The sequence below is a fragment of the Erpetoichthys calabaricus genome, chromosome 16 (genome assembly GCF_900747795.2).
Source record: "Erpetoichthys calabaricus chromosome 16, fErpCal1.3, whole genome shotgun sequence".
Classification (NCBI taxonomy): Eukaryota; Metazoa; Chordata; class Cladistia; order Polypteriformes; family Polypteridae; genus Erpetoichthys; species Erpetoichthys calabaricus.
Window position 1 is genome coordinate 46,732,840 of NC_041409.2, and position 20,238 is coordinate 46,753,077.

The 20,238-nt window shown below is 38.2% G+C and overlaps 1 protein-coding gene across 1 annotated transcript in view; it reads right to left on the reverse strand.

The window, feature by feature from the left end:
* Window positions 1-1,774, reverse strand: part of si:dkey-19a16.12 (uncharacterized) — a 76,498-nt gene extending 74,724 nt beyond the window's left edge. Inside the window, exon 1 of the mRNA XM_028821721.2 lies at window positions 1,469-1,774. Coding sequence (XP_028677554.1) covers window positions 1,469-1,529 — 61 coding nt within the window. The 5' untranslated portion in view covers window positions 1,530-1,774. The remainder of the gene's footprint in view (window positions 1-1,468) is intronic.
* Between the last annotated feature and the right edge of the window lie 18,464 nt (window positions 1,775-20,238).

A 20,238-nucleotide genomic window follows, 5' to 3' on the forward strand; every position in this document is an offset into this window, starting at 1 on the left:
GAGTTACACACTTTAGGACAGGCAACATCACACTCTGGAGATTAATTCTCCAGCTACATCCCATTTACTGAATTTCATGCTTAGCAGTAGGCATGGACAGAGTACAGATAACACAAGATTATCATGTGTTTGTCTTTGAGCCTTTACTTCTCCAAATTTATAATAATGATATTAGTTGTCATAGAGTAAGTAAACTTGTAAAAACTACAGATAATACCAAACTAAAGAAACAGCAAATACTGAGAATTTTAAAAAGACTTGGACAATATTTAAATCTGAAAAAATAACTGAAAAATGCAATTGTCAGTTTAATATTGACAGCCCTGCACAGTGTGCCAGTCCATTGCAGGACATGTATCTGATTATATTTTCTTATCTCAGTGACAGACTGGAGCCATGTCTAGCACTGATTCCTGCCTTGGGCTTGATGCTATTGTGAGTGTCATAAGCGCTGGCTCCCCATGCTGGACGTTTTCCTTGCTTTCCCTAGTTTCTTTAGTATAGCTGTTATTTTAGTTTTTTTCTTTAATTATATTTAATAATATTACTGTCCAATATATCACATGAATGCTTTAATCTGAAAAATTTCTACATTTCTTACTTCAAACCCCATACAACCCACACACCTTTATTCTCCCTTTACTAATTGAAATTATCCTTAATCTACCTGCCATGTAAATTATCTTCCTAAAACAATCACTTACTTTAATGTACAGCTTAAATAAAGCTAAATGTGCCGCCCTGCCACATGTCTTTCGACCCCTTGGGCATTGGTACAAAATGTGTGAAAATTTACAAAATGAAGAAGGCAGGAAGTCACAAGAAAGTATGTGTGCAATCCGTGTGCTTCTTTACTTTTGCTATAAAGTACATTTTGTTCCGATGTGCCTTCAGTTCATTTTGGCACATCAACATGACATGAAGGCCTAATGATGAAGTATTGCTACAGCAAAGCAGGAGTACCTCCAACCACTATCACTGGTCAATTTTTTTTTAAGTATAGCAGGAAGACAGATGTAAGACTCTGCAGCACATTTCTTACATTCGCCATGTTTGAAACAGAACACAAGGCAACTGTTAAAACTAATTAGGTCCTTTATTTTGGTAAAACCTTTCATAAAAGAGCTAGATCACTTCAGTCCAAAAGTTAAGATACAGTAACATTTAAATGTAGCTCAATTATAAATAACTTGTCTCACTTTTAATTACGTCTGCCCTTCTAGTACAACTATATAAATGTAATGAGGGGCACATTACATTGAATCTCCAAACATGATTTATCAGGCTCTTAAAGTATACAGTGCAACACAGTAAAATGATACATTTCATCAATTTGCCACTTCCCACATAAAATATATTGTTAAAATTTGCAAAAAAAATATTCAAACTCTGTTATTGTTAATGGTAAAAAATGATATCCTATGGCTATGTTAATTTATTTATAAAATATCTGTTAATATTAACTTACCAAGGAAAGAAAAAATGTATATTTTCAACCACACAGAGTGTTTCTGTTTCACTTTGATCATTGTATGCAGTTTATCTTCAAACAGGAACAACAGAAAGAGTTTCTACACACTTTTTTGACAAAAGTAAGAAAAATCTTTTCTGATTTGAGCCTTCAACTTCAATGATGACACTAGAGGAACAAAATAAGGATAAAGAATCGCACTTTGCTGATTTGTCTTATACTATCACAGTTTTTGTCAGGAGTTATAGTTTTACAGCTGTCAATTCTCTTTCATTAAGGAAGAGAACGCCATATGCTTGTCACATGCAATCATTTCCTTTTTCCGTTAAGTTACACAACCGCATCGTTTCAAAACAATTCTTCTGTTACTTATATTTCATAAGTCACTTTGTGTGCAGCAAATAATATTTTTCATTGCATTCAACAGGGCAAAACTTTTAAAAAGTGTGCTTATAATATTAATAATATTTATTTATTAATTTATTTATTAAAAGGTTTTATTTTGTTCCCATTGACATATAGTATGTGAGGAGGGTGTCCATTTGATAAGAGGTTACCCAGGGCCAAAAAGAGAATGAAAAATTCTGCACATGCCAGTGCAGTTAAGATTAAAACTCAATATTGCTCAGTTTTTATAGGATTGCCCTATTAAAATTACATTGTCCATTCCCAACATGACCATTAGTACTCCTCTCATGATCCACACAATTATTGTGTAACTTGTTTCAGTTCTGAAAGATCCAACCTTTTTAAACACCAATGAAAAAGTTTACTTCTCTGTCCAAAATTTAACCCTAAAACAGAAGTGGGAAGGGATATTGGGATCAAGATAATTTATTGCAGAGAGAGAGAGAGAAAGAGATCTATGAGTAGTTGTCAGAAGGACATCATTCACAATGTATACATGAAGCATTTCACTGTGACCTCCTCTTCACTACTGATAATGGATCCCTTTATACACTACATTTCATTGAAATTGTAACTTCTGCTGACACTAAATACCTTTACTTCCTTTTAAATTTTTATTAACATTAGAACATTAGTAAATTGGAAAAATTTAGAAAAGAACAGGTCATTCAACCCAAAAGAAGCTCACAGTCCTGTCCACTTTATTCTTCCAAAATAACATCAAGCCTAGTTTTGAAGGTCTCTAAAGTCCTACTGTCTACCACACTACCTGGTAGCTTATTTCATGTGTCCGTGGCTCTCTGTGTGAAGAAACACTTCCTAATGTTTGCGTGAAATTGACCCTTAGCAAGTGTCCAACTGTGCCCCCATGTTCTTGCTGAACTCATTTTTAAGTAACAGTCTTGATCCACTGCACTAATTCAATTTTCAGACCTCCTATTGTATATTCAAATCTAACACTTTTACTTCCTACATGTAATACTTTACATTTAGTTACATTAAATTTCATCTGCCACAAATCTGCCCAAGCCTCTATGCTGTCCAAGTCCTTCTGTAATAATTTAATAGATTCTAGATTATTTGCCAGTCCACCTAGCTTGGTAATGTCTGTAAACTTAACCAACTTTTTATTTATTTTCCTATCTAAAATGTTTATATATATTAAAACAGTAGCACCTCTAGTACATAACCTTATGGGACACCACTTTTAACATCACCCAGCTCTGAAAAGGTTTCTCTCACCTGTCACGCATACGCATCTGAGGATCACCATTCAACCTCTTCCCATGTATAGAGTACAACCCTGGGTTGAGAGGTGTGGCACTGCCACTAACTGCTTTGTCAAGTTCTTCTTCCACAGCCTGGAGAAAACACCCAGTGAAGGTAATTGACACCACTCCTTCCAGTCCAGGAGCTTCTAAAGGACAACTGCCTGGAAAACGGTGTCTCTGACCATGGAGATGATCTTGTGAAAGGAGCTCCTAACAAGAGAGTAATTTACTGGCAGAACAACAAATAGAGACCACTTGGTTACGTGGTAATTGTTTGTTATAATTTTCCAGCCATCATGCATTATTTTTGTTTGAGAAATGTTACTAAACAGGGAGGGCTGTGTGGGCAACCCAAACTACTCTTGGCTTTTTTGACCCTTCTTCCCTTGGCCATTACACAAAATAGCCTTCTGCTTCCTGTGTTTTAGGGAGTTCTGCACCCTTCTGTACACTAAACTCACACCCCTTTTAGTTTGATTCCCAACCTTTCATGCCATACCTGATTAAATGCTTTCTGAAAGTTAAGATAAATAATATATGTACCACTTTGATTGCATTGTTTTGATGCTTCCTCCTAGAATTCCAGTATGTTAGTAAAACATTGTCTTCCTTGTTTGAACCCATGATGACTATTCATTATAACTCCTGTTCTTGCCATGTGTTGCTCAATCTTTTCCTTAATAATTCCTTTCTTCATTTTACCTGTGATGCATGACTGGCATATACATATTGATTTGCTCAGTTACCCTTTTTTATGTAAAGGAATAATATTTGCCATTTTCTAGTTCTTCAAAATTTCCAAAGTGTGTAGTGACTTCCTAAAAATATGTGTCATAGAGTTTATATATTTATACTCACTAATATTCTTAAGCATTTGAGGATGAACATTATCTAGTACTGGTGATCTGTGAGCTTTTAAATCCAGGCTGAAGACTCACTACTTCAGTTTAGCATACCCTGAGTAGAGCTGCTGATTAGCTGTGCATACCACATCTAAAAAAAACTGTTGCTCTACTGAGAATTGACATGCATCCCTGTGAAATATTTGACACACCCCATAGCAAACAAGGAACAAAAGCAGTCTACAGGCAGAAGGGGGTGCAATATTAGGAATATTACATAAATAGTACATGAATAGTAATGATGGTAATAAAATAATTTAATTAAATATTTTTTTCAGACTTGTGTATCCTAGAGCAAAGATTTTTTACTTTGGTAATTTATTCAGAATTTAAAATGTAACAGGGCAGCATGGTGGTGCAGTGGTACTGCTGCTGCCTTGCAGTAAGGAGACCTGGGTTCACTTCCCTGTCCTCCCTGCATGGAGTTTGAATGTTCTCCCAGTGTCTGCATGGGTTTCCTCTGGGTGCTCCGGTTTCCGGTAGTTTCCTACAGTCCAAAAACATGCAGGTTAGGTGCATTGGCAGTCTGAAATTGTCCCTAGTGTATGCTTGGTGTGTGTGTGTGTGTGCCCTGCTATGGGCTGGCACCCTGACTGGGGATTTGTTCCTGCCTTGCGCCTTGACTGACTGACTAAAATGTAATAGGTTTACAGCCTGTCTTCAGTGTGCCTTGTTGAATGTAGACTATTATTTTATTTGGACTTTCAAATAAACAACAACAATATTAATATTACGGACTTAATTAAGTATAGTTTACACTTACGTCTCTACAAATCTGTATTCATATGTTAATTGAAATTCTAATTCTCTTCAGATGTTGCTTAGTAACAGTAAGCATCGAGCAATAATAAACATCTCATATCTAAACTTTTTGTGATCATTATGTGCTATAATCGTAAATATCCACTCAATAGAGTTCTACACTGTAAAATATTGGCACTCATAGACTGCCGTCGCAGGTGTAGCTGACAATAAACCACACAGACGTTTAAACTATTGCTAAATAGAGTGACGTGCTTATATTTACTTTATTTTCGCAGCTCCATGACTCCCACTCTTTTTTTCAAACATTGCTGGGGCAATTGGCTAAAGTAGAAAATGAATGATAAGTACCCTTGTTGATGCTTTTCTTGATTAAAAGGTGATTGAAACCAAAGATGTAATATATGATTGGATGATGAAGTGATTGACAAACAAAGATCTAATATCTGTTTGGCTGAATTCTGAAATGACTGACAGATGACCACGCCCACACGACACACCCATTTTATTATGGGCTGCAGCAGTACCCTTCTCTGTGTGTCACCTATTATTTTGTGTATGTCACTTATTTAAATTCTGTGCATCATGTCTTATTTTGTGCACAGCAGTTGTTTAAACTTTCTGCCTCTTGCCCTTCAGGCCCACCATATTTTTTTGATTGCAGCCTCTATAATTGAAGCAGCACTTCTCCCACTAAAATTTCCAAAACCATAAGTATCTTCTTAGTATTACATGTTACTGTGGTGTGGTTATCAAAGTTCTTCACACTTTTAAACCTCAAGAAAATGCAGGTTCAAAGCATTTGCTACTTCACTGTATTTTGTAGCTCACTTTTACCCTTTAACTTTACCATTAGCACTTCTCCTTCTACAATTTCCAAATCACTCAGGACTTCCTTAGTAGTCCCTTTTACCACTGGAGGTTATCTACTTCCTCACAAGTGAAGACTTCAGAAAAATGCAACTTTAGTGTACCTGGTATTTCATTTTCTGTATATTTTAATTCCCCTTTAGTTTTCCTGATGCACTCCTCCTTGACTGTTCTTTTATTACTAAAATATTGAAAAAATCTCTATGGGTCATCTATTTGCCTTTTCTGGAGTATTTCCCTCCAGCTGTCTTTTAGACTTCTTAACATGATTTTTAACAATTGCTCTTGTATGCCCTACAGTTAGCACTAAAGTTATACAACTGTATTTTCATGTGTAAATTCTTCAGCCCCTTATCTATCCAGTATGCATTTCTCTTTCATTTCTTACTGCTTCTAAATTTTGAGTTAAACATGTCTTGCATTATACATTAAACACATTTAAACCTGCCCTGTATCTCCTTCAAAGTCTCTGCAATTAAAACTTTCAATTTATCATATTTAGGTTTTGCTACATCTGCTCAAAATTTGCCACGCTAATATTAAATGTAACCATTTTAGTTTTTGAATAGGCCAAAACACTGTGCAATGTGTGATATTATGGTCACAGTTCAATCACATCTATCCCATGAATCCATTCATCCAATAATCCATCAGTTTTCCTAACCTACTTAATCAAGGCCAGGATGTGAAAGCTGAGACCGAAGGGGCATCTCTTATAGTAGCAGGCAGACCATTCCACAGTTTATGGGCCCTGTAACTAGAAGCTTGACCTCCCACTGTTATTTTATTAATTCTTGGAATCATAAGCAGACCGGCATCTTGAGATCTTAATGTGCGCTCTGGTTTGTAAGTCATGATAAGGTCAGACATGTAAGCTGGACCATGGCCATTTAAGGCTTTTTATGTTAAAAGAGGGATTTTGAAATCTGCCCTAAACTTAACTGGGAGCCAGTGAAAGGATTTCTTGTTCTTGTAGTAATTCTTGCAGAAGCATTTTGGATTAACTGGATGCTGTATAAAGAACAATTTGAACATCCAGTGAACACTGCATTGCAGTAGTCAATACTACTAGAAATAAATGCATGAATTAATTTCTCAGATTCCCACTTATTTAGAAAACACCTTCATTTCCCAACATTTTTAAGATGGAAGAAACATGATTTGGACAGCTTTGAAACATGCGCTGTAAATGACATGCTAGAGTCAAAGATAACTCCTAGATTGTGGACTGATTCAGTAAAATTAATGGTGATTCCAACTGAGTTAAATGATGACAAAATATTGTTGTGATCAGCGTTATTCCCTCCAATAATTAACATCTCTGTTTTATCGGTGTTTAAAGACAAGTAGGTCTCATCCATCCACTCCTTTATTTCACTAACTCAACTAATTAAAAACAATATCGGAGAAACTTCATTTGGTCTAAAAGAAAGGTATAACTGGGTGTCATCTGCATGCGAGTGAAAATTAACATTATGTTTTCTAATGATAGATCCCAGTGGAAGTATGTAAAGTGAAAACAGTAAAGGTCCCACTACTGAGCCCTGCGGGACACCATATCTCACTTCTGTGTATAATGATGGAGTACTGTCAGCACGTTTCTGTACACATTGGAATCAATTTGATAAATAAGAACTAAACCAGCCAAGGACAGTGCCTGTAAGCCCAATGTCATTTTCCAGCCTGTGCAGTAAAATAGAATGGTCAATGGTGTCAAATTATGTGCTTTAGTCTAATAATGTAATTGCAGTGGAGTTTACTTCATCAGAGGATATCAAAATGTCATTTAGAACACGTGTTAGTGCCGTGTCTGGACTATGACCAGTGCGGAAACCAGACTGGAATTTCTAATTGCGCAAGGTGTGACTGAAGCTGTGTTTTAGAGAGAAAGGGTAAATTTGAAATGGGTCTATAATTATTAAGTATATGTGGGTCTAGGTGACTTTTTAAGTAATGGTTTAATGACTGACACTTTTAGTACATCAGGTACTGTGCCATGCAATAATAAACTATTAATAATATTAAGAATAGGCACTGTAAGAACATCCATTGCACTTTTTACTAGTTTTGTTGGCACTGGATCTAGGGATCAAATAGTTGGTTTCATTTTAGGAATTAAAGTCAAGATTTCCTGCTCTGTTACAGGATTAACATTTCAAAGGGTCATCATGTATTGATGTGCGTTGATAACCTGAATATACAGTACAGCATAATAATCAACATAATCTCAGTAACATAATCTTGACAGCAGTAGGGTAATAAAAGTAACATGTGTTACATAGTCCAATTGCTTTTTAAAGTAACGAGCAACCTAACACAATTCTTATCTTATTAAAGTTAAAAATACCCGCGTTATTATTATTCTAGCAGCACTTGGTGTAAGGTGAGAATAGCACATACTACTGACTTCTTTGAAGAGCTTAGTTGTCAAGCAGAAAAGGGTGTGCTAGAGTGCAGTCCAGTAACAGAACCATATAAATAAACTGTCAATTTGAATAAATGCAAACACAAGAAAATTATTAGCAGAGCCGTGCTTATTTTCAGATTCAAGGAGGCCAATGATGAAGTTGAACTCTTTTTTGTACAGTTTAATGATGTCAGAGCATTCTGACAATGGAGAACTGAAAATAACTTGCACATGTAAATGTGGATTATTGAGAATCAGGCTTCTGGCTTAATTGGGTTGCTCACCTTAACCTTATTATGTGTGTGCATGTTGTATAAACAAACTGATTCTAGGACATGTTTTATCTGTGCAAGATAATCACTTAATTTATTTTCCCATGAGGTATGAGTCAAAGAGCACTCTGTAATTTTGATGTTAATAGCCTTTGACTTCCATCATTCAGATTTCAATAGCTTACATTGCTACATGTAGGGTTTTCCAAGGTGTTGCAGGATATAGTCAATGTGCAATGTTTTGAATACAAACGTGGATCATTCATTCTCAACTAGTGCCAATTTTGGCATTAATAAAGATTTGATTTCTTTTGATAAATGTATGCTTTTTTGGAAAGGGTGTCTTCAAGTCGCAAACTCAAGTTAGGGGAATGTTGTGCATTCATCTCGGTTGGTATTGTATGACAGTGCATCTCTAGCTACCATATATACTCGGGGCTTGATTTTACTGTATAATTTCTGGTATTTTATAATGTGGGTCGTACAAGTTGCATGCAGAAAACTCACGCTATAACCACCTGAGTATGGAAGTGTATTAGGGTCAGGGAGAAAAAAAGAAAATATGGACACAGTGAAGAAAAAAGTGTATGTCGAGAATAAAGTCGACATGTTGGCTTTATTCTTATAGTTTATTTTGTCATTAAAGTAGAACGTTGTAAAAGTCATTTTAAAATCAATGCTTAATTTACTAGATAATCTCAAACCCCATCATAAATAATGTAGCAAATTAAATGCTTTATGTTAAGTGTTCCCTGACCCATGTTATTTGGTACATGCTTCTTAAACTGACTTCCTCTCCTCGACTTTATTCTCAACATATTTTTTTTTTTCTTCACTGCGTCCATATTTTTTTTTCTTCTCCATGGCCTTAATACGCTTCCATACCTGAGAGAGTAATCACGGAGCACACTCCTTTTTTTATTATTCATTGTGCCTTTGTGACCACACAGTAATACCCGAACTATTCTGAAGTGACGTTTGCACTGATTTGTGTTTTTTGTATCTCACATCCTCATACACCTTTATTGTAAGAGCATCTCTTATCTACAATGGAGCATTCAATCAGAAGAAAATATGAAGCTGGTTTTAAATTAAAAGTCATTGAAGTGGTGAAAGAAATTGGTAACTGAGCTGCTGCAACAAAATTCGATGCGTCTGAGAAACTGATGCGAGACTGGAGGAAGCAAGCAGATGTTAGAAAAAATAAATTAAGTGTATTTTTGAATGACCGTATAAGTCGGGTCTGATTTTTCAGGTTTCAAGACCTGACTTATATGCTAGTATATATGGTAAATTTGTTTGCTTAGCTTGCTTTTTTTAGTGACTTCAGCTAACTAAATTTCTGTTTGCTTTTTAGTCTCTTCAGTGAAAGCTAATTTATCTCTAAAGTGAGTGGTTTCTTTTTCCAACAGCTGCTTTATTGCTGTCGATCTGCATACTGTAAGTCTTTTTCAAGCACTGACATTGTCATCTATTCTATTAATGTGATTAGTTTTTAAACTCTTCAGGGTTTCATATGTTCTCCCCTTTCAGTTAAATTTAATTAATTTTGTATAGATCTCAAAGATAATTTTCTCAGATTCACTCATTATGACAAACTTCAAAGCAGTTAACAACAGCAATAAAGCAATCAATCACTGACTTCCAAAGCTAAGCAATAGTATGCATTGTTCTGTGTGTTTGCAGCTTGAGCTAGGAGTTACTTTTGAAATGAATGCTCAAGCCACACTCATCCAAGGCATGGCAAATTAGAGTAGAAGATCAAAGACTTACAATCCAGCCAAGATGTCAGAACTATAAAAAAATCTATTTGAGGTGTATAAATTGGCAAAGATCTAAGCAAATCAACTTTCACTTTCTCTGATCATGGTTTATACAGTAGACTATTTTAAAAAAAGAATTCAAACACAATGTAATAAACAAAATAATACAGTTTATTCATATTAGTAGATGGATATATTCAAGTGTGAGGGACGCCACGCTGAAGCTGACAACCTGGCTGGAACTGAACTGGGAACCTTTCCAACAACATGGAAGATCAGGATGTGATGTGTCTGCTCCATGCTCCCATCACTGTTTCAGGGAGCCTCTTTTGAACCTGACACCATCAGTTATGTAATCGGATGAGTTGGACAATGAGGAGACCACAAACGAAGCAAGAGGAAAGGTGCAAAGTGCAGAAATGCTTTTATTTAAAATCAACAAATCCAAACAGTGTTCAAAACCAAGTGCAGTGCTTCTAAAAGTCAATAAATAAATAATCCATTAAAAATGGTGCAAATATGGAGGTTAAAATCCAATAAACAAAATCCATTAAAACCAAGGTTAAAAACAATAATAAGGGCTGGAAACTGCCCTCTTTTAAAAACCCGGTGCCTCCTTTAGCCCAACCTATAGCTGACCTTCTCCAGGTGCAGTTGCCTTCCATCCTCTGGCTACATACGGCAACTTTCCCGGACCGGGACTTGGATTCCACCAACAGCCAGGGCGCACACGCTGGGGTTCCAATCCTAAATCTCCGCCCTGGCAAGCTGTCGTCGATCATAGTCACTCCTGCTCCTTTGCAAAACTAAGTAGGAGCGACCCAATCTGTCTGCCCCCAGGTGCCAGCCAAACACCCCGCTAGGGCTTACTTCTCCCAGCTGCCTGTCCTTCTTACAGCTAGCCTGCTCTCAGTCGCTCGCTCACTCACTCAGGCACAGGCTTTCAGCTTCCTCTTTCTTCCTCCTCTAACCTCCCTTCTTTCTTTCGATCTTTTTTTTTCCTCCGCACTCGCGCTCCTACTATATATAATGGGGACATGGTACAGATGTGACGATTAGCAGCTCCCGCCATCAATTACGGATATGGACGATTCCTCACCTGTGCACTTAAGTGAGGAAACACCTGCACCTCGTCTCTCCCTCTATAAGCCGTGAGTGCATTGATTATTTATTGAAAAACTGGCCTTTTCTTCTAAGCTGCAGACCCGCTATACCACACAGTGGGACAGGAAGACAGCTTGTTTGCACAGGACATTGTCTCCCCCGGGAAGCTAGATGGTAGCCTCTCTAGGTTGTGATACCACCACGGAGTCCCACAGGGCACGTTGGGAATTGGAGTTTACCAGCTCAACCCTGTTGGGGTTCAGGAGTGCCACCAGAGGGCGCTGAGAGGACTAGTGAACCCTAATTCATCTGGCTACAGTATCTGGTCACTGGAAGTGCTCCCAGTTGTAATATAAAAGGAGCAGCCCTGTTTCAGTCTGGGAGCGAGAGTCAGGAGAAGGACGACAAAGCTTGCGGTGATGAGTGAAAAAGGCAATGAGATGACAGAGAGAGAGAGAGAGAGTATCACTGAGCTGAGTGCTGTGGTTGTGGCATGGGAAACTGTTACCTCAGTAAGAGTTTCACACAAAATAAAAACCTTGTAAATAGTGAACTTCTGTCTGAGCCTGTGTGTTTGTTGGGCGTTTGGGGAGCTGCAGTACCCCCTGGTGACCATACCAAGACACAAGATAATCATGGACATCACAAAAATGAATCTATTACTTTGGTTTGATCTTTTTCAGTCCTATAGAAAAAAGCACAAAACGTGTGAATTCAATTTGTTTAATTCTTACCTAAAAAATACTCCAGAAAATCTTACTTTTTCAAGACCTGTTTCTAAATGTTCTTGTTATACTTCTGGTCTTTTTATTAGGTTACATAGATTAGTTCTCAGATAGTAATAAAGTTCTTCAGTGCCTGCCTTGCTTTCTTCACAGACCCCTGCACATGTTTATCTCCCAATACCCCCACCCCCACAGAATCCCACCTTCTTTTGTGAGGATGTTTGTGTTTAATGGGATACTCTCATATAATTGAGTTATTGTGTTCCTCTCTAACAGTCCAGTGCTAGGTTATCCAAAGGAGTAAAAGGGTTGCTGAAGCCTCTGTTATGACCATACCTTAGGAAAACAGGGGTCCTGCCATATAGCAGAAGTTAAGGTCAGGCAGACAGCATATAAGGGTTATAAAGGAGTGAGTGGCTAGTTTGCTATTAGTGTCTTGGGTGCACATAAGTCCAATCTTTTGGTTGATAATTAGTGTAAAGTTAATGCTGCTAATTAGCTGTACATATTGCATCACAGCTTTTCATTTGTACAAAAGAGCATTACAATAATTACTAATCTTCCTCTATTATGTTTCTCTTCACAGTATCCTGCTATACCACTTAATCTTAATTAATTGGATGTAAATTTAAGTTAGCATTTAGCACTGAGTTTATTTACAAAGTGTATAAACATAGATATAATAATATAACATTCATATATAATATAAAAATATCATATAGTAAAAAAGAGGTGAGTAGCTTGGTGGTACTTTTATTTTTACAAAACAAATGCCAAGTTTTAAAGGTAAATAATATGTTTAAAGAGCTATATAATTATAAAATTAAAAATCCCTGAAATTCAACACTGCTCTTTTTTTGATTTCATCTTTGCAAACTGAGAAACTATTTCTTTCAAATTAATTGTTTTGGGTAATTCACTCTACACTAATAAGGATGCTGAGAACTATAAGAATCATAAGGATACACACATATATTATTACTGCCTACAACAAGACATCTCCTCTTTCTATAAGTACACTTTTATTAGGTAGTTATATCAGGTAAAGATGACAGATATTTCAAGGGAATACTCACTGGTTATGACACCATGCAGCAGCAATGTGTTGCATGTTGATTAGCGAATATGAATCTAAACTATATATACATACACATATACATATGTATATACACTTACCGTCCACTTTAATAGGTACACCTTGCTAGACTAGGTTGGGCCTCCCATTTGCCTTCAGAACTGCCATAATTCTTTGTGGCATATATTCCACAAGATCCGCAAGAATTTCCTGTTCCACCACATTCCAAAGGTCAGATATAAATTCCTGTCACAAGATGGCCGAGCTATTAGCGTGTGAGACCTTTGTGCATGCCCTCCCTGACCATATCGCCCAGCCAGTCCGGAAGCATAATTTTGAGGAGATGGATTCCTTGATCAAAATCGCGGAGCGATTGGTCATGGGCAACTTATTTAACAGTAAAATGATTTTGAGAAATGTTTATGCACCCAATGTCGATGATAAGGAATTCATGCAAAATCTATTTGCATCCATTCCCATTGTGAACACTCATAAAATTATAATGGCTGGGGACTTTAATTGTGTTCTAAATCCACTCTTAGATAGGACTCCTGTGACAGGGGGGACGACATCTAATACTGCAAAGACAATTACACAGTTTTTAAATGACCACAACTTATCAGACCCCTGGAGGTTTCTTAACTCAAACTCAAGAACATATTCGTTCTACTCACCAGTGCATTATAGCTACTCAAGAATTGATTATTTTTTTTATAGATAATAATTTCCTGCGTACGATTAAATCGTGCAAATACGACACAATTGTTATCTCTGACCATGCCCCTTTAGTCTTGGAGCTAAAATCATTAAGCCCCTCACACTCACCTCACAGATGGCGTCTTAACCCTCTTCTAATGGCAGACGAGAACTGCACAGAATTTATATCCAAACAAATCAGCTTCTTCCTAGAGACAAACACGCCCACAGAGGTTTCTGCAGGAACACTCTGGGAAACTCTAAAGGCCTTCTTAAGAGGACAGATTATTTCATATCTTTCCCACAGAAATAAATTAGAAACCAAGAAAGTGTCAGAGCTAAGAAGCGAAATTACTAGAATAGATGAAGAACAAACCAGGCGTCCAAGTGAGGCTCTTCACAGGAAAAGGCAGGCCCTGCATACAGAACTTAACATCTTAACAACTAAAGAAACTGAACAACTTATTTATAAGTCAAGACATCATTACTATGAACACGGAGAAAAAGCTAATAAGCTTTTAGCTCAACATATTTACAAACAAGAAGCTCGCAATGCAATACCATTAATCACCAACACGAATGGAGAAGAAATCATTGACCATAAAAATATAATGCACGCATTTATTATTATAAATCCTTATATTCTACTGAGTTCAAAGAAGACAACACACAATCTAATGCATTTCTGGATACATTACAGACACCACAAATAGATGCTTTAAGTACTGAGGAACTGGATATACCTCTGACGCTAACAGAATTACTAGATGCTATAAAGTCACTTCAAAGCGGGAAATCAGCAGGCCCTGATGGTTACCCTGTAGAATTTTATAAGAAATTCTCCACTCAGCTAGCTCCCCTCTTATTGGCAACATTTACAGAAGCTAGAGACAACCAAATACTACCTCAAACATTTCGTCAAGCATTAATCACTGTCTTTCCTAAACAAAATAAGGACTTGTTACAATGTGCATCATACAGACCAATTTCACTCCTGAATAATGATGTTAAGATACTCTCAAAAATTCTAGTTAGAAGGATGGAGAAAGTGCTGCCCTCGGTAATATCACAGGATCAAACTGGATTTATTAAAGGCCGACACCTATCTTCCAATCTCCGACACTTGCTTAATGTTATATATTCACAGCAAAATCAAACACCCCAGAGATATTACTATCATTAGACAAAGAAAAAGCATTTGATATAATTGAATGAAACTACCTTTTCACTGCATTGGAGAAATTTGGGTTTGGCCCGAATATTTGTGCATGGATCAAACTGCTGTATACCAGTCCAGAAGCTTCAGTTTGTATTAACAACATTTGCTCAGACTACTTTAAGCTAGAACGTGGTACCAGACAAGGATGTCCCTTGTCACCACTGCTGTTTGCAATCGCCATTGAACCACTGGTGGTTCACTGTCGAAATTCTTATCAGATAAAGGGGATTATCAGAGAAGGACTGGAACACAAGATTTCTCTATATGCAGATGACATGGTTTTATATATGTCAGAACTGCAGGCACAGTGTTTTCGGGGTCTAACAGCCCTAACAGAATTTCAAAAGATATCCGGTCTCAGAATTAATCTGAATAAAAGTATACTCTTTTCATTGAATTCACAAGCATATAATATTAGATTGGACACCCTACCTTTTACCATAGCAAATCAGTTTAAATACCTAGGGGTAAATATCACAAGTAAACATAAAGCTCTTTATCAACAAAATTTTGCCATCTGTATGGAAAAAATTAAGCAAGACTTGCAGATGGTCAACCCTTCATCTCACTCTAGCCGGAAGAATTAACGTTGTTAAGATGAATATCCTTCCTAAACTTCTTTTTTTATTTCAAAACATTCCAATATATATCAATATATCGTTTTTTAAGCAATTAGATTCAACAATAACCTCATTCATTTGGAACTCAAAACACTCACGTATCTGAAGAACGACCCTACAAAGACCTCAGGCAGAAGGTGGCATGGCTTTACCTAATTTTCAGTTTTATTACTGGGAAGCAAGCATATAAGCCATAAAAACCTGGACACAAAAAAATGAACATACACAGGCTTGGCTCGCAATAGAAGTAAAATCCTGTAGTACTTCTTTATACTCCCTGCTCTGCGCTCCAATAAATGCAAGTTATCGCAAATATACTAATAACCCAATTGTGCTTTACTCACTCAGAATATGGAACCAACTTAGAAAGCACTTTAAGATGGAAAATCTTTTATCCGCGGCACCTCTGCAAGAGAACCACCTCTTTCAACCCTCCCAAACATATCCAGTGTTTAATACCTGGAAAAGTTTTGGGATTAAAATGCTCAGAGATATATATATAGACAACATATTTGCATCTTTTGAACAATTACGTTCCAAATTCAACCTCCCAGCTACACATTTCTTTCACTATCTTCAAATTAGAAATTTTGTTAAACAGAAATTGCCCGATTTTCCTCACCTCGTACCCTCCACCATGCTGGAAAAAATACTACTCAATTTCGAGGAATTAAACACCATTTCCGCATTATATAAAATCTTATTAGAGTCCCTACCTTTCAAAGACCCAAGAGGACATTGGGAAGAAGATCTCTTAATCAATATATCAGAAAAGGAGTGGAAGGTAGCAAAGCAGAGAATTCACTCAAGCCCCATATGCACAAAGCATAGAATTATTCAACTAAAAATTATATATCGAGCTCATCTGACATTCCACGTCCCGTTTCCAGTGAGAGTTGGACTCCGCCAGGGCTGCCCATTGTCACCGATTCTGTTCATAACTTTTATGGACAGAATTTCTAGGCGCAGCCAGGGTGTTGAGGGGGTCCGGTTTGGTGGACTCAGGATTGGGTCACTGCTTTTTGCAGATGATGTTGTCCTGTTTGCTTCATCAGGCCGTGATCTTCAGCTCTCTCTGGATCGGTTTGCAGCTGAGTGTGAAGTGGCTGGGATGGGAATCAGCACCTCCAAATCCGAGACCATGGTCCTCAGCCGGAAAAGGGTGGAGTGCCCTCTCAGGGTTGGGAGCGAGATCCTGCCTCAAGTGGAGGAATTCAAGTATCTCGGGGTCTTATTCACGAGTGAGGGAAGAATGGAGCGTGAGATCGACAGGCGGATCGGTGCAGCGTCCGCAGTGATGCGGGCTCTGCATCGGTCTGTCGTGGTGAAAAAGGAGCTGAGCCATAAGGCGAAGCTCTCAATTTACCGGTCGATCTATGTTCCTACCCTCACCTATGGTCATGAGCTATGGGTAGTGACCGAAAGAACGAGATCGCGAATACAAGCAGCTGAAATGAGTTTCCTCCGCAGGGTGTCTGGGCTCTCCCTTAAAGATAGGGTGAGAAGCTCAGTCATCCGGGAGGGGCTCAGAGTAGAGCCGCTGCTCCTCCACATCGAGAGGAGTCAGATGAGGTGGCTCGGGCATCTGATCAGGATGCCTCCTGGACGCCTCCCTGGTGAGGTGTTCCGGGCACATCCAACCGGGAGGAGGCCCCGGGGAAGACCCAGGACACGCTGGAGGGACTATGTCTCCCAGCTGGCCTGGGAACGCCTCGGGATTCTCCCGGAAGAGCTAGAAGAAGTGGCCAGGGAGAGGGAAGTCTGGGCATCTCTGCTCAAGCTGCTGCCCCCGCGACCCGACCTTCGAATAAGCGGAAGGGGATGGATAGATAGATAGATAGATAGATAGATACTTTATTAATCCTGGATGGATGGATGAGCTCATCTGTCTCACTTAAAACTGTCCAAAATGTTTCCAGGGCAGGATCCAACCTGCAAACGCTGCAACCAAGCTCCTGCCTTACTGGGACACATGTTTTGGGCGTGCACCAAACTAACATCATTTTGGACCAAAATTTTTAAGTGCCTTTCAGACAGCCTTGGGGTCACAATCCCTCCTAACCCACTAACAGCTGTGTTTGGTGTTCTTCCAAACAGACTTGAAGTGGAGAAGGACAAGCAAACAGTGATTGCATTCACTACACTTTTGGCACGCAGACTTATTTTGTTAAATTGGAAGATTCCTAATTCTCCTCTGATAAGACAGTGGGAAACCGATGTTTTATATTATTTGAAATTGGAAAAAATCAAATTCTCAGTTAGAGGATTTGTACAGAATTTTTTCAAAACCTGGCAGGATCTAATCAATATTATTTTAGAATAAGAGAAATAACTATTACCGCATTTATTTTCCTTCTCCATTTTTTATTTACCTATATATATTTCTTCCTTTCTTTTGTTTATTGTTGACTTATTAAAAAGCCCTAAGCAATTCTCCTTTGGCTAAGCTCTCCTTCTCAGGGGTGGGGTTTGATATGTCTTCTAATTTTTTTTTTTTTTGTTATAAATTGATCTATTTGTATGGAATGATTACAATAAAATTAATAAATAAAATTTAAAAAAATAAAATTAGGGAGTGTCATTGGGCGGCCTGAAAATCAGGGCGGTCGGAACGGTTTTCTTGTCGAACCCAACAGGCACGTGAGGTAGCCCCTGAGCCCACCCGACAAACTCCCGAACCTGCTGGTCTTCCCCGCTGTTTCAAGTGTGGGGAGATTGGACATCAGTCTCCCAACTGTAACTATGAGCCCATGGATTGTTCATTAGTAAAGGGAGAAAGGTATTGTGCCACAGTGACTAACCCTTTGTCTCTTCCATATACAGTGGAACCGAAGCAATTTCCCCCATAGGACTGTATGTACAGTGATCCCTCGCTATATCGCGCTTCGCCTTTCGCGGCTTCACTCTATCGCGGATTTTGTATGTAAGCATATTCAAATATATATTGCGGATTTTTTGCTGGTTCGCGGATTTCTGAGGACAATGGGTCTTTTAATTTCTGGTACATGCTTCCTCAGTTGGTTTGCCCAGTTGATTTCATACAAGGGACGCTATTGGCAGATGGCTGAGAAGCTCCCCAACTTACTTTTCTCTCTCTCTTGCGCTAACTTTCTCTGATCCTGACGTAGGGGGTGTGAGCAGGGAGGCTGTTTGCACACCTAGACGATACGGACGCTCGTCTAAAAATGCTGAAAGAGTTGCTACCTTCTGTGTGCAGCTGTTTCGTGAAGCAACATGCTGCAAGGTGCTTCGCATACTTAAAAGCTCAAAGGGCACGTATTGATTTTTGACTGTTTGTTTTCCTCTGTCTCTCTCTATCTCTCTCTCTCTCTCCCTGCTCCTGACGGAGGGGGTGTGAGCTGCCGCCTTCAACAGCTTTGTACCGGCGGTGCTTCGCATACTTAAAAGCCAAACAGCCCTATTGATTTGTTTGGTTTTCTCTCACTTTCTGACATTCAGTGCTCCTGACGCGCACTCCTTTGAAAAGGAAGGTATGTTTGCATTCTTTTAATTGTGAGACAGAACTGTCATCTCTGTCTTGTCATGGAGCACAGTTTAAACTTTTGAAAAAGAGACAAATGTTTGTTTGCAGTGTTTGAATAACGTTCCTGTCTCTCTACAACCTCCTGTGTTTCTGCGCAAATCTGTGACCCAAGCATGACAATATAAAAATAACCATATAAACATATGGTTTCTACTTCGCGGATTTTCTTATTTCGCGGGTGGCTCTGGAACGCAACCCCCGCGATGGAGGAGGGATTACTGTAAATACAATTAATCCGTTCCAGACTATACGAACCGTATGTAAATATATTTTTTTTAAAGATTTTTAAGCACAAATATAGTTAATTACACCATAGAAAGCACATCGTAATAATAAACTAAATGTAAAAACATTGAATAACACTGAGAAAACCTTGAACAACAGAAAAAACTAACATTGCAAGAGTTCGCACTATAGCTTTACGACCCGATTGCTGTAAACACTTTTTTTAAATGAGTTTTAAGCACTGGGGAAAAAAAAGGAACATTTGAACAAATCCGAACTTTATTTAAAAACCAAACACAAGCAACCAAGAAAGTAACATTGCAGGAGTTCACGCTAATAGCCTTACATCCCGATCGCTGTAAACACTTTTTTTAAATGAGTTTTAAGCACAGGGAAAAAAATGAACATTTGAAAAAAGAGAAAAGTAACATTGCAACAATTCACGCTACGAACCGAAAAATGAACATTTGAAAAATCCGTAATACAAAAACTAACCACAAACCACCAAGAAAACTAACCTTGCATGAGTAGAGTTCTGGCATGAAGTGAGGAGGAACTGGCTGGAGAACAATCCGCTCTTGTTGCAGTTGAAGACTTGTTGCGTGATGTAGCCTTCTTCCTCCACTAATTTTGTGAAATTTTTTACAAATTCTTTTGCAGCTTCAGCGTCGGAACTAGCAGCCTCTCCATGCCTTACCACACTATGAATGCCACTTCTCTTGCGAAACTTTTCAAACCATCCTCTACTGGCTTTATATTCCTTAATTTCACCACTCGTAGAAGGATAGTTTTGCAGCAAATCGCCATGAATCTTCCTGGCTTTCTCACATAACATCGCCTCGCTTACGTTATCCCCTGCAAATTGCTTCTTGTTCAGCTACACTAGCAACAGTTTTTCCACCTC